The following is a 15,678-nucleotide window of genomic DNA, read 5'->3' as shown; positions in this document are numbered from 1 at the left end:
CAGGCTACAATTCAGGCAATCTGAACTCATTCCTGAACCGCACTCTGAGCTCCTTCTGCATGACCTTGAGTAAAACTTTGTGATGTTTTATTCCCTTCTGCCTCATACCCCCCATGCCTTGCATTTGTGTAGTGATTGCTCATAAATCCAGAGGACTCTCTCTTACCATGTGAACATACAAATGACGCCCTGAATTTCCTAAAGACTGCCGTGGCTCTCTGTAATGACAATGTTGATACATGGCTGTACAAAGTACACTGTGTCTTGGGTACATTTAATGAGCTTGGGGATCCTGCTGGGGGCTCAGTGCCATTAACATTTCCCACCTCAGCACTATTGTTTGGTGCAATTCAGTATTCAACTCAGCTGAAGTTTCTGGAGATGAGTTTAGCATTAGGATTGTTTGATTGCTGATGTACTCAAATTAAAGATGCAAAGCTAGTAGTAATTAAAAGCATAGTCTGTATTTTTTTTCACAGTATCCCACTGTTCCCTCTTTTGATATCACATGTTTGTTAGTAATGATTACAGAAATATGAAACCTTCATCCTAACTTTCAATGCACATGCTGAATCACGTTTGTTTATCTTACTAGCAGCACTACACTCCTCTAATAACACACAAATAACACAGTATGTACCCTCTCCTGTACCACTGTCTTCTGAATTATAATTGCATTTTCTGATGAGGACAGGCTGGTTGGGAGAAATCAGAGCCTTTCATGCATTTTTAAATTCATTGTTGAAATTCCATGAAAATGTATGAAAGTGGACCTTGCCTTCCTAATGACACACAGCACTACAGTCTTGTAATGCACTTCCAGTCACACAAGTTGAATTATTCTGCATAATCCTGAGAGGCTGTTATTGATTCCTGTGGGGCACAGAAGATCTAGTACTGTAAAAAGAGCTCATAGCTGAGTTGAGCTGGCACAACTGGCAGTCAGAATGAATGATGTGATCAGTACAATTCACTATTTGGTGTTGAAAAAGAAGTACATGTGAAAAGTATCAAGCTATTTGCCCTGCTAAAAGGCACTTTTCTATTCAGTTTCTGATTTGAAAAATTAAGGCCATCTCTCTGAAAGCAGGGATTTGCACAGGAAAGCATATTTTTAAGTTCTTGATGAAATTGGATCTGAGTATCTGGTAAAAAATAAGAATATGCTTTAAACAGATCTAGATTAAAGGCATGCCATGTGTAGATATTCAGTTCCAGTAAAAATATATTTGATGAATGATTTCTTTTGGTGACAGGAAAATGCCAAAGAGGGAAAGGGGTTAATCTAAAGAAAGCACAATGAATTAATCCATGAAAACTCTCCAACAGCAGCCGTGTCTTTTTCTTGCAAAGGATAATTAAATCTATTGTCAACATCTCTGAGGAAGACACAGAAGTCGGTGCATAATTAAAGACTGAAAAATGAAATCTGAAACATGGGAAGCAAAATTATAAATCTTGAGCTGTGTTGGTTCCATTTTTTAATACTTTGATTTAGATACAAATACTCAAAGTCAATAAGGAAAATGCATTATTACAACTTTCAGGGCAAGATTCCAGTGGTGTTTTTGAGAGAGAATCCTGCTAGGTTGGTCTCACATCTCACATGCAACAAAATATTGAGAGCTGCATAAAAGTAATCAAAATATAAAAATATTGTTGCAAACTGTATGGCATGTTTCTTGATATCCCGTGAGGCAGGAAGCTTCCCAGTTTTTTGGTAACATCCAGGGCTTGTGTGCACTCAAGGCTTCTTTGGTCAGGATGCAGGAAAAAGGTGCACTTGTCTTAGGAGGCAGGACCAGGAAGCAGGGAGAGAGGAATATTTTGTATATGCCTGAAAAAAACCTGGACATTTAATGAGAAAAAGCCTTAGAAAACAGTAAATTTCTGATTTACATTTTAGTAACTAATGTTGTCTAGGTAAGTAAAGGGTTTAATATGGGGCCTTGACAAACTTGTTTTTAGTTATGAGGGCTTCTTTTCAGGCTAAACGTTCTTAAGGCTCAGCATATGTTTAAGCCTTTAGCTGCACAAAGCCCTTATCAAGATTGCAGAGAAAGGGGTCAACCTAAAGAAGACACAGTTAATTAATCCATGAAAACACTCCAGCAGCAGTGTCTGTCTCCTGCAAGTAATGCAGAGAGTTTTGCATCTGCCAAATTTGGGCTAAAAGCTTCAGCAAAATCCTATTGTGGAGTATTGAGCCTGACAAAATAATAAAGGAGAAGCTGAAAAAAGTAACAGGAGGGGGTTTTGCAAATATATGGATAGGCATCAAATTTTTGCAGTACAAAACTTCTCTTGGTAAAATAACCTCTTGCAAGTGGCTCTGGAGAGATGCTGGAGACAAGAGACAGTGACAGCTGGATTGGTTTAAATCAGTGTGGGCTGTGTGGGAAATGTTTGGATTTTGGCTCATCTGCTTTCTCTTCCTGTCTTAGTCTGTCCATGCTCTTACCTGGTACAGATAAAATATTAGAACAAGTCAAAATACAGTCTCTTTGTTTTCCTGCCTTTTCTCTTCCACTTCCTAAGCTAGAATTTTTAATGTCAGATTTCCAAAATGTGGTGTTTTCAGAGGAGTGTTGCAGCCTGGATCTTACTGAGTGGAAAATGTGTTTCTAGTTCAAAAGGTTTTAAAACAGGAAAGGCCAAGACAAATAAAAAAGACTGGGGGAAGAGCAGCTGAAGCTCTTCTCTAATTGGATTTTCAGTTGTTTCTTTCAGCATCTTCTCTAGGAATTGAAATCTAAATCTTGTATGCCTTAGAAATGGCTCCTTTCCCTGGATACACCTGTAGACAGCATGAGTTTCATGGCTATGGACAAAATGAAAACAAGAGGATAAAAAGGTTCATTAGAACACAAATGTTGACAGTTGCAGAAATGAGGCTATTCTGTCACCCTTTTCATCTTCTGCTGCTACCTCAGATCTGTGGAGGAATATTCCACGACCTGAAACAAACTTCAACTGCATGGCCTTGAATATCCTCAGAGCTGGTAAATCCAGCAGGGTCACCATGGTGCCACAGTTTAACCATGTGAAAAGCTTTTGTCCCAGCAGCATGGCTTTGCTGTTCAAAGACATCATCTCCTTCTGAGTAGGAAAACACAACTAAAACCCTAATAATGATGAACCTGGAGGCATTGGGAGAGCATCAGGGGGTACTTCAGAGACCTCTGTATTTGGCCTGAGTCCTGAACTGGACTTGAGATAAGAACAATCCCCCTCTGAAAGATGTTCAGAGGTCGTGTGTGTTCACTTCTGGCTGTGGAAGAAAATCCCATTTGGTGGCTTCTGTTAGCTCAGTCAGACATGAGTGCCCAAAGCACTGCATCATGTTTGAATCTGCACATCTTTCTGATAACCCAGCTCAACAAAGGACAAAACTCTGTTCTTAAGACCATTTCCCCTGCCACACCTTCAGTTTGGGATTCTCCACAACAGAGCATCACAGTTATTTTTGTCTCATCTATTTGAAAGCAACAGAGCTTCCAGCAGGGTGCCAGGGCAGTGTAAAAACAACTTTAGTCTATTAAAAGAGAGCATCTGGGAAAATTTGTTGCTCTTGCCACCATCAGGTATAGCTCTGCTCTTTTTGCTTTCCATTCAGGCAAGCCTCCACTATTTCCGCCTTCACAAGTTATAAAAAGACTGAGAGAACATGAGGAATATAAAAGTTCTGTTACAATTTCCTCTTATAGTCACATACATTCACATCTCTTTCTGATGTGGACACTTGCCTGATGCTATCCATTCACATGGGTGCCTTTTATTCCAGAAGGGAAATTGAGTCCAGAGGACTGTATCTCTCAAAGGAAAAAAGGGAGAAAAAGGAAGAAAGAAAAGGAAAAAAAAAAAAGTAAATGAAATGCCCTTTCATCCATTTTTTTGAAAGGTTATTAATGACCAGCTATTCATTTTCCATCATTCCAGAGAGTGGCCACTGCTTCAGTGCACCAGGCTGGGGAGGTGCTCCACAGCAGTAGCCAGCAATGTGAACGTAGCCAGCACGAGCACCATGCAGAGCCAGAGGGGGAGTTCCTAGGGGGTGAGGATGTTCAAAGGTAAGGCAAGATGCTGCATCTCACACGAAAGGGAGGGATCTTTAGCAGCCATGGTTGTTTGACAGGTCAGTGCAGGCTGTTCCTCTGGTCTCGCTCACCCCGCTGATCCCATCTCTCAAAAGCAAAACAGAATCTGTTTTGATCCTTTCTCTTCCACCACAGGGAGACCTCCAGAGATCCCTGATCCAGGTGGATTTTGGAGACGGCATCGCTGTGTCATATGCCAACCTCAGCTCAACAGAAGATGGGATCAAGCACATCTACCAGAACGTGGGCATATTCCGGGTGACAGTGCTGGTGGAAAACAGCTTGGGCTCTGACAGCGCTGTTCTCTACCTGCATGTAACATGTATGTATCTTCATACCCCTTGTTAGCTGCTGGTCTTCTTTTAGAATTATTACTTGGAGCTAGAGGTGACATTTGGAATTTGGCAGCTGGGCCCAGAGTGGTGGGAAATGATGAGTGTTCACCTGTCCTCCAGACAGACTGTTGATTCCAGACTGAGAGGAAACATAGATTCATTAAGGTTGGAAAAGACCTCTAAGATTATTGAGTTTAATCAATAGCTTTTGCTTTTTTAATCATATTCTGCCTCTAGTTTTGGATAGTCTAATTTGGGAGACACCTCAAAGGACTGTCCAGCCCTTTCTGAAATGCACTTTCATTATCAAGCTTACACTTCCAGAAACAACAAAGACACCCAGTGTTTTTTAATGACTTTTAAAAGCTTTGAATTTTACTTTGAGCTTGTCTTGCCCTCTAATGAAACACACCCACCTCTGGGATGGAAACCAGTGCTTTTCAGTGTTTCTGTTGTCATAGGAACCAAAATCTTTGTATTAAATAGTACTGCCAAAAAAAATTATCCTCACATTGCTTTTCTGCTATTCTTTTTAACATTTTCATACTTCATCTGTGTCTGATTTACGACTGAAATGTATCCCAAGTTCTTGGATAAAACTAACATTGTATCCTTTCGTATTTATTCTAGCTCATGGTTATGAACCTAAAGGATCAATTTATTTATCAAAATTTTGTTACATTCCTAATGGATTTTGTTTGAGGCCATAATTTTCTTTATACAGTGGGGTTTTCTTTTGTTATTTATGTTTTCACTGTGTGCCTCTGTGCCAGATTAACCGAGAAAAAAAGGAAATTCCAAAACCTGAAGTTATGTTTACAGAAATATTTTTTACCATCTACCAAACTAACTCCACATATTGTGTAGATGAAATGGCACATTCCCACACTTTACCTGTGGTTTTGGGGTTAGTTCACACAGCATGAAAGCAGCTGCCTTTTCAGGTTAGGAGAGCAGCTCTTTAATGGAGAACCATTGTGTCAACAGATGGGAGCAGTGGGAGGCAGGAGTGTGGGAGATGGGATTTTTATGAAGGAGGACAAGAGGAGCAGGAGCAAATATTCACCTGAATGTCCCCCTTCAAAAACACCTTTGGCTGGCAGGTGTCCAGCCTTCACTCACTCATAGTGTCTTTCTGGTCTACAGCTGCTCTAAAGAATTTTCTTGAGATACTGAAAGCTTATGAACCATTTTGATTGTTTAAGCTGTACAAGAAATAAACAATATTCAGATTTGTTTGTGTGACTTAGCAGCTGACAGTGTATGTTTCTGTGTTTTGCATAGGTAATGCCAGCACAGGATTTAAAACTGAGTGATCATTGCAGCCAGGCCCAGATTATGTGTGCCAGACTCCCTGGAGAAGTGACAGCTCAAAGGGATATGTCTCACCTTTCTCTACATGACAAGAATTAGGGACTGCAGCACAGGTTACAAATGAGCATTGTGCCACTCAGACTAGCAAGAGACTTGCTGAGGACAGGGATGTAGAGTAGATCCAGCCCCCTCCAGAGTCTAACACCCTGATCCACAAAAGCTCCTAAATCCTGTTTGAAAGCTTGCATTGCCATTCAGCTGAGTATTCTGCTTGGGGTGTTTGAGGTTGGCCTTTGGGGAGTTTGGCAAAAATATCTGTCCTTAAAATAGACACATGCAGTGTATTGTAAGATCCACAAACAAACAATGTGCAGCCTGAGCATCCAGACTTTTAGGAACAGCTACAAACTGGGTGATCCCTGGTTACAGGGTAAATACATGAGTGCCTGCAGCCAGGTCTGGGCCTTCCAGCACCTTCCTTGCCTGTGGCCAGCACTCTTCCTGCAGGAAAAAAACTGCAGGCACTGAACCTTGGTGCTTGTGGTCTCAAAGATAAAAGTAAAGCCTTCATCCCATGCTCTCCTCATCCTGCTGCAGTCTGTGCACAGAGGCAGTGCCTTTCCTGCAGGTGTTCCAGGGATCCAGAAATGCAGGTTACTGTGAGACAGGAGCATTTTGAGTTGGATGGACAATATCAACTGTGGTATGGAAACTGCTCAAGCCAACAGCCTGTTTCTTAGCTGTCCTGAAATGTCAAAATTTTCTCCCGAAAAGTTAGTTATGGATTTGTCTGGATGCTTCAGAATAACATCACCTGTGCAAGTGAGCCTTTTGAGAAGCTTCTCCCTTTCACTTTGCTGGAGCTTGTACAGTACTTTTTCCCTGGGACAGGTGAAGGCCATAGCCTCCATAGCCCTGCATGAAGCTCAGAAATTAATGTTCTTGAATCCTCTTCAAGCTTACCTGGGAGAAAGCAGTCTCCTACCAGGAGGGCCTATCCAGAGTGAGCTATCCCCATCTGCTGGCCAGATACTAGCTCAGCTGTTCAGCCTCCTTGCCCCAGCTGTGCTGGGAAATGCTCAGGGAGAGTTGGGTTCCTTGGGCCATTCTTTCATATCCTGTCCCAGCCATTGTGTGGGGAAGGTCCAAGGAGGTGCTGGGCACTCTGTGCCCTGCAGGATCATTTGAGATCTGTTCAGAGCAGTGGTGCAGTAATGTTGGAGAGTATCAGACTTTTCATGGGTTCCATCATTACAGTTGTCACTGCATTTAGCTGGGGAAATTGCCATTTTTCAGGTCTTAGGGTCTTGCTGAAAGCAGGAACAGCGTGGTGATGGAAATGGATCTGAGCAGGAGGATGCCATTAAAATCACAAGGGTGCAATTGTGGCATCTCATGAATTTCCAAGAGTGTTGACTGCTGTTTATAAAATGCAAAACAAGCCATGGTCTCATGTATAGCAGGGTTTGGTTAATCTGATCATGCATAACTCTTAATTGGGCTGCTTCAGCTTAAGCAGAGGCTCTGTCTAAGCCAGGGAAAGATGCATTTCAGTAATAAATCAGGAACACTGGTCCTTATTCTGCCATTGTTTATACAGTCTGATTTGGGAGAGTTTTTTCCCTCACTCTGCCTGTTGTGTTATACAGGATGCTTTCTCCAGAATGTGGTGTTCATTTAGGCTGAAAATCAAGGTCTAAGTGGTGATTCATGCATGGGGTATATCCTGAAAGATCCTCCCTGGAAATACATCTAGGAATGGATTTCAGCTCCATATGGACAATGCAAGGCTGTGGCTGTGGTTCTCATCACTGGGGAGCTCACAGACAGGATGTGAAGATGTGGCCTTAATTTGTTTGAGGAACCCATGTCCTCATGTGACCTGAGGTTTCTTTATTTTTCTTTCCCTGTCACTCAGGACAATTGCTTTGTTCTCTTAGTGAACAGTCAGAACACATTTTAAAAATAATCTATAGAACAAGATTTAACAACAAAGGCCCATCTGTTTCCAGAAGATGGGAAATGTGTAACCCTGGGCATAATGTCACTTGTCGAATGAATTATGTTCTGTTTATACTGAAGAAATAAAAGAGTTTATTGATGAAAAGGAGAGAGTATAAGGTAACAATAAGTGCAGGCACTCAGTGAATAGCTGCCTTCAGAAAGAGTTTCTGAAGTTTCTGAAGTTCACCAAATCATAGCACTTTCCAGCAAAGACGGTTCATGTCTACTGAAGCCCTTTGTCTTGCACATTCTTCTGTCTTCCCAGTGAAGGCCACATTCACACAACAGGGCTCTGTCACTATTGTAAAAGTCACATAAGCTCCTGACTTCGTGACATTCATGCAGTAGAGAGTCCAAGTTTTTCAGCTCCAGGTACAGGGGTGGCTCCTGTTCTCTGAAGAACAGTTTTAAGCCTTCCTATCTAGAAATGGTACCAAGCCAAAACATTCTGCCATGTCCCTTAGTGATTTAGGGAAGACTTTTCTTCCTTAAACCACTGGATATTCCACCCAGGTTGACTTTTCAGATGGATGGAGAACTCACCTTCTGCTTCTGTTTCTGCAGGCCCCTTGGAACATGTTCACTTATCTCTGCCCTTTGTCACCACGAAGAACAAGGAGATCAACGCCACAGCAGTGCTGTGGCCAAGCCAAGTGGGAACACTGACTTATGTCTGGTGGTTTGGGAACAACACAGAGGTTTGTATTCCTGATGGACTGAGGTCAAAATAACCCTGGAGGAGCTCTCTGACAGAAGAGGGAGGGAGAGAGGGATCTGGGAATGCTTCTGTGTAGTCACATATGCAAGAAAATTACAAACCAAATTCTGGGATACTAATGGGCCTTGGAGGTACTGACATGGAAATATAAGTAGTGCTTTGTGTTTGTGGCTGTGACTCAGCTGCAGGCTTTATTGCTATTTCATGCAAGCTGTCAATAGCTTTCTTTCTTAATTCCCTCCAAGGTGAACATAATTAACCAAAATCTGGAAGAGTTTCTATTGTTTCTCTTCACCCTCCTTTCTTCAGTAACAACAAGAAAAAAAAAAGTAGGGCTTTGGAAGATTTTTTTTAGGAAAACAATCTTTCAATCTGAATCTGTTTTTATATCTGGAACTGACCTATGCTAAGCCACGTGTGCAAAAGGACATTATTATCATGTGCTGTGGGTGGATGAAATGGCTCCCAACACACCTCCTTGCCCCAGGGCTGTGCTCAGATATGACAGTATCCCCCATCACATTCTGCTGCCTTTGTGCTTGCAGTCTTGGTAAATCTGCACAGACATTATAACTGTTCCTTCACATATAATTGTGGCTAAAGTACCCAGAAACCCTAATTAGTTTCTGAGGGGAGAGGTTGTCATGGATTTTGTAGAGCCAAGAGGGACCTTCATAATCACACATTGTTCTCTTCTGTATAATGCAGATTGTAAAGTGTGATCAGTACCTGCTGCTTTAACTTTTTGTGACTAGGGCAGGACCTGACACCTTATTGTTGTTGTTGTTGTTGTTTGCATTAATACTTTTCCTCAGATCATGGAAAATGAACTGCTTCTCCTTCTGACCATCTCCTCCAACTATTTCCCCACAGCTAATTATTCTGAGCTTTGAACTCATGCACCGTGTTTGTAGTCTGAATTTATCTAGTCTGGGATTCAAGCTATTGGATCTTGCTATGCCTTTTTGTGTAGATTAAAGAACTCTCTGTACTATCAGCAATCATCTCCCCCTAGAGGTACTTACAGGCTGTGATTGTCACCTTTTAACCTTCCCTCTGATCTCCTAAGCTCCTAAGTGATCAGGGTTGGTCTAATTCTGTTCTCATTGAAGTGTGAGTTTTACTATAGACTACAATGGCAACAGTTTGACTTAATACTGGGTGCTTTGAAGATCTCATTCAGAGTTCATTAACAAGTGAAAACAGAAGTTAAGGCAGAGTCTGCTGGAGGACACAACTCATTGATGAACTTGTTCACAGCTGAAGGGATCTCTGTCCTCTCAAGCATCAGCAAGTAAAAAGAACCGGTGTGTCTGCATCTAAGGATAACATGGGACAGCAAATGTGAAATCTTAATTTGGCTGGTTCTGTGACAACCCCCTTGAGTCACCTTAAATCTTACAGTAGATTTAGGAAAGGAGGGTGCTACCTGAGCAGTGAGTGTTGCAGGCATTTATATCAGGATCTGGGCCTCTCTGGGAGTGAGCAAAGGGTGGGCATTTTAACATGGGATCCAGAACAACCAACATGCCAAGTGGGAAGGAAGCACTGGAATCTTACATAGCTCCTGTGGGAATTATAGGTACTTTACTCTGAGCTTCAGGAGGACATCCCAGTCTGGGATTTGTGCCCTTCCTAGGAAATCAGCTGCTATCTCACAGGGCCCCTCCTGAGTCTGAAATTTCCAATCGGGAGCTAACTCTTCAAACCATCCCAAAAGGTTAGAGAGCCAAACTCATTTTTGCTTTTCCTTTCCAGCCAAATTAACTGAATTTTTCCTTGTATAATGTGTTTGCAGCCACTGATCACATTGGAAGGGAGCATCACATTCACATTTTCTGTGGAAGGGATGAACACCATCACTGTTCAGGTCTCAGCAGGAAACACCATTCTTCAGGACACAAAGACTATTGCAGTCTATGGTGAGTTCTTCCCCTTTTATTTCACACAGGATTCTTCATAGTCAACATTTAGAGAGCCAAGTTAGCTGGCAGCAACAAGAGTTCTTTATTCCATAATGCTTTGAGTGAGATTATAAATTGAACTCCAGTGTTACCAGTCCAGTGTAGTATCTCTGAAGGCCACTGATTGACATCAGTGCAGACTGACATGATTGCAGAACATTGATCTCCATCCCAGAGCCCTCTATGTGTGCTCCATCACTTGGTTCATCCTACATGATTGTCAAAATGTTAGTTTGTTTTGTAAGGTGGTTTTCCCCCTTCTTGGCCAGCAGAGGCCTCTTAACTCACACAAAAGCTGCTCAGCTTGAAAGATAAATCAATGCTGTGTGCTGCAGTTCTGCACAGAAATCTGTACTGATTTGACATTGTTCTCATGTGTCAGAAGCAGTTAGGGCACACAAATGCCATATAGTGTAGATGGAGCCTAAAACCCACTGGGAATCGCAGTTTTAGTTGATAGTGATGAATGAGGGCAGCTCTGTTAACAGCAACAGAGATCAGGTACATTTTCCAAGGCTAGTCCTCTCCCCATATTTATCCCTGTTCCCTTCCAATTAAGATCTCTAAGGTTTGGGGCACATCTGTGAGAGTCCAGTCACAGCTTCCTACCCAGGGTGTGCCTGCTCCAGAAGTCAAATTGAAGGTAACATTTCGTTTACATTCCCAACACAGCTCCCTTTGCAGTGCTATTCATCCACTCAAGTAAGGACTGATCACTTTTTCAGTTCCAAAGCACTCAAGTGATGAATCTCCCAGATCCTTCACATCTCTCACTGAGTCTCTCAGGTGCACTGCTGGATTCCCTCACAGTCTCTGCACCATCTGCAAACTGATTAAGCAAAACATGAGCTGCACCAGGTTTCACAAGGTTCTGCCCCCTCATTTGGCATTGAGGCATTTCAGTCTTTGCTCACCACTCTGTCATTGTGTCTGCAGAGAAATTTCAGTCCCTGAGGTTATCGTTCTCTCCAAACCTTGATGACTACAACCCAGATATCCCAGAGTGGAGAAGGGACATCAGCAAAGTAGTCAAGAGAGCTCTGGTGGAGGTAAGCTGTGTGCACAGCCTGTGTTACAAGGGTTCTGGTTCCTGTTTTGTGTCTTCATTAGGACTGGGTCTGCTGTTCTCTCAAGGTGTCTCTTTGTTTCCATTACCCAGAAATGGAGAATTGACAATCTTTTAGGCCAGTATCCTAAATTTTAGACTGGTGAAATGATCTCATCCTATGACAATCTGGTGCCCAGAGTCAGCCTTCAGTGTAAAGCAACACTTGTTCTAATGGAATTGCAAATATGCTGTAGAAAACTTGTGAGACCAAAAACTGAACAATTTTTACAACACAGAAGAGCACCACAGCAAGTACTTTAAGACTTTTATATAGAATGAGTCTCACAGGGCAGGACTGGATGCTGGTTTTTTCTGAAGTTCTTTCTATGGAACACAATGTCACAAAAATATTCTAGTATAGCTGAAGGTTTGCATTTGAAATTGAGGAAGTAAGAAGAGCTAGAAGAGATACCTGGGGTTTCTCAGCTCAGTAGAAAAACAGTGCAAGGAATTGTTTGAAATAATATTTCTGCTTTTTAAAAAATAAAGATTCTCAGATTTTGAAAGGACAAAATGCTTGTCAATGTTATTAGCAAGCTTAAGTGTTACCTGTAGCATCATCTGTGCAAAAACTTTAGAAAAACTGTGCTGATCAGGTGCACAAACCTGTCTGGATTGTTTCTGAGGTTTTTTTTCTGGAATTTTCTTAAAAGACATGAGGAGAGGGGGAAAAAAGAGCATTTTTCTGGAGCTTAATCTTCTGGTGTATTTATATCTGTATCAAGTATTCAAGGATGCATTTATCTTCAGTATGAATTTTCAGAATATAAACATCTCAATAAAGCAAAACCAAGCCATAAAAAAAGAACTGTAAAACCACAGTACCAAGGCTACATTCCAAAAGCAGAGCAGTGAAAACAGAGTCTTTTTGTTATTTGATTGAAAAAATAAAAATTGATAGCTAATTATCCATCTTTATATAGCTAAATGATTCACCTTAAACAAGCCTTTGTGAGAAGTTCCTGTAAAAATTAAAGATAAACCCAGTAGATTTCTAGAGCAATTAAGTAAAAGGTATAAAAATGAGTCAAATAACTAAATAATTCAATAGGAAATTATAGCTGTGCTATAGAATTTTTATGAACTTTTATTAAAGTATTATATTCTTATTACAGAATATCATCAGACCAGGATAAAATTCTGCCTACAAAATTATAGTTCTGTACCAAAATCTGATCTTCACTCTGAGTAGGGATAATTTCATACTATCACAAAATATCCTATTTCTTGTTTTGATCATAATTATTTGCTTGCATCATTGGTTTCCTGATTACTGTCTCCCACTTCTGAAAAAAAAAAAAAATCTCCCAGCCTCTGAAAATCAAGGCAATACTGTGTCTTTCTTGACACCTTAAAGCAACCTGTTAGGCAAGCACAAATAATGTAATCCCTGGCTTCACAGAATACTCATGAAGAATATAAGAAACCTTTATGTATTTATAAGGGTTTTTCGTAAATCCACTTTACAAAACAAAGCAAAATTAAAAAAGGGACAAAGACTCATGCTTTTCCTTGGTGTGTGGTGGAGGGGACTGCATAGAGTTTCCCCAGGCTCTCAGCTTGGGTTATCCACAGGACAGGCTCAGAAAATGGTGATTTATGATCAGTTTTGCTGACCTTTTGTCCTGCGTCCACCCACCATTTCCTCCATGTCTTTGCCCCTGAACTACCATGGAGAAGAATTTGTGAGATTTAGGTCCAGTTAATGTCTGAGAGGCTTCCAAGTCCTTACTGCAAGGGAATCTCTGTGGTGCATCTGTGATCAGTCCTTGTATCTGAAGGCACTTTTTTCCCACCTCTTTAAAAGTGACCAACTAAGTGCAGCACTTGAAAACTTCAGGTTAAATCAAACCCTTGAGATTTAAGTACCTTTGGTGGATAATTCACAACAGAAGGGCAATGGAGGAAGATTCATTGCATTATGTTTCTCCTTCCTTTGGCTAACAAAACTTCCTGAGGGCCAAAGTAGGTCCTTTTCTGGATAATAACTCAGCAATCTGATTTTGTAGCCTCAGCTGAAACATGAGATTGGAGATGATCCTGGTAGTAATGCCTTTAGGTACTTTTTTTCTGAATTTTGTCTAATGTGTCAAAATTAGGGATATTAAAGTCCTAACTTAAAAATTTCAGCCAATGGGACATACGAGATACACCCTACACAATGAAAGTACTGTGATGCCTTATTGAAGAAGCTCTCAGCATTCAGTGCCATCCACACTGTTTCTTGTCTCCATTATTTCTCTGTATCAGGCTACAGGTATTTCCAGCAAGCATGTTCTGGTTGCAGTGCTCCCTGGCCTCCCCACATCTGCTGAACTCTTCATTTTACCATATCAAGATGCCACAGGAGAAAAAAAAAGAACAGCAGCAAACCTAGAGCAGGTATCGTGTCCATTACTGGGAGAAGTGTGTATGTATGCATTTCTGTGTCTGTGTGTATATATGAGATATCTATATCTCTATGTACATGGGATTTGTATATGGTTAGAACTGATAATTATGGTAGGAATGCATCTGATTCACTGGGGTACATATTACACATTACATCCTCTTTAGGCTTTTTTTTTATGCTTCTGTTTTTTAAAGGAGGTTGGTTGGTTGGTTTGGGCAGTTTTTTTTGTTTTTTCTTTCCCCAGCATTGGAAACAGGCTTTGGAGCTGTCTTTAGGAGTTTAGATGCCCATTTTTGTTCCCTTAGAAGTCCTGTTTACTACATGGAAGCAGGAAGAAAGAAGGAAGGATTTGGGGGATTAGTTCCTGCCAACAGGAAATGTGGAGTAACTTCATGAAGCAAAGTTTATGACACTGTCAAGAGTTCAGAAAGTACTGGAGGACAGAACTGGGTGGTAAACCTGGGCAGTTCATTAGTTTAAGGCATAGGGATGGGATTGGAGAGTCTCCCTGCCTTCTTCATGGTGCCAGAAGTGGGGCTGAGTCGCTGGGGACTGTTTTCTCTGGGAGCAGCTGAAATAGGTTATGATGACTGAAGGACTCTCTCTCTGCAGACCCAAAAGGTCCTGCCAACCAGATGGGCCTAGCAGGATTGTAATTAAAAGATAAAACACTGTGCTGGGCAAAAATCCTGAAATTACTATGAATTGTAGAATTGTTAAGATTGGAAAACACCTCTAATGCTCTTAATTGATAACCTAGCACTGCCATGTGCACCACTAAACTATATTCTCTTGTCCCATAGCTCCTTTGCTGTCTCTCAGCTTATTAACTCAGATTCCAGGGGCAAGATAACTTTGGCCCTGAGGGAAGCAGCACTGTACCTCTGCCTCCCATACTCCATGCCCATGTTGACTTAGCTGTGAGCCTCACACCTCCAGGTCACCCATATTCTGAAGCTTTCCCTTGCTCAGCATTTCTAGCTGTCATCTTTCCTTTTGACAAATGACCTTCTTAAATTTCACCACCCATGTAATAAACAAAAAATATGGAGATTTACTGCTCTGCAAAATCTTTCCTTCCTTTTCTCCTTCATTTCCCCTTTTCCTCACTTCCTTCATAAATTGGCAAGGAAGCCAGTCCATAAACTTTCAAGTTTACATCTGACCCAGCTCCCTTCTGGCACTCAGCAACTTTCTTTTTCTCCCTCTTTTTATGCCTCTCTTCTTCTCTCCTGTAAAAACAGAGTCTTTGTGACTGTGGAGAAAGCAACCCTTGGCAGTGCTCTCACGACCCTTTTTATGGACAAGAAGAAATGTCATTTTCAGTCTAACTCCATCAACATCTCTGGCATCCTGCAGGGTCCAAATGGTAACCTTTGGAGGAGAGAGAAACTATTTTCCATTTGCAGCCAGCTCTTTTCTTTGAAAAAAACCCAGGATGGTCAGAATGTTTTTCTTTCTCATCTGTGGGTGCTGCATTCCTCTTCCTAGTAACTCTAGCAGAAAATGGTGGGGTTTTCTGTGAGAGCTGCCCAAGGGCCACCAAGGGAGTCTGCCCTCTGCTGTGAGGCATATTCTGATACTGCTCCTGTTTTGTCATCTGTTTTGCCTGTGATCCTTCACTATGCCTTGCCCAAAGTGTCTTAGAGCTCATTCCACAGCCTGTCCTCGTGCTTGAAGTTGCTGGGATGAGTATTGGGAGCAGATGTTTTTCATGGCTCCAGCTTAAGAAGCTTAAGTTGCTTC

General features: G+C 41.5%; 1 protein-coding gene across 3 annotated transcripts in view; it reads left to right on the top strand.

The window, feature by feature from the left end:
• LOC135306784 (VPS10 domain-containing receptor SorCS1-like) overlaps positions 1 to 15,678 on the top strand; it is a 257,644-nt gene that overhangs the window by 225,695 nt on the left and 16,271 nt on the right. For all 3 annotated transcript variants that reach the window (XM_064431250.1, XM_064431251.1, XM_064431249.1), the window contains exons 19-23: positions 4,233 to 4,419; positions 8,315 to 8,448; positions 10,267 to 10,390; positions 11,369 to 11,481; positions 13,791 to 13,922. In XM_064431250.1, the coding sequence (XP_064287320.1) occupies positions 4,233 to 4,419; positions 8,315 to 8,448; positions 10,267 to 10,390; positions 11,369 to 11,481; positions 13,791 to 13,922 (690 nt within the window). The remainder of the gene's footprint in view (positions 1 to 4,232; positions 4,420 to 8,314; positions 8,449 to 10,266; positions 10,391 to 11,368; positions 11,482 to 13,790; positions 13,923 to 15,678) is intronic.

Source organism: Passer domesticus, chromosome 8, assembly GCF_036417665.1.
Source record: "Passer domesticus isolate bPasDom1 chromosome 8, bPasDom1.hap1, whole genome shotgun sequence".
Classification (NCBI taxonomy): Eukaryota; Metazoa; Chordata; class Aves; order Passeriformes; family Passeridae; genus Passer; species Passer domesticus.
Note: the sequence above shows the minus strand (reverse complement) of the source record. Positions and strands in the feature narration are given on the sequence as shown.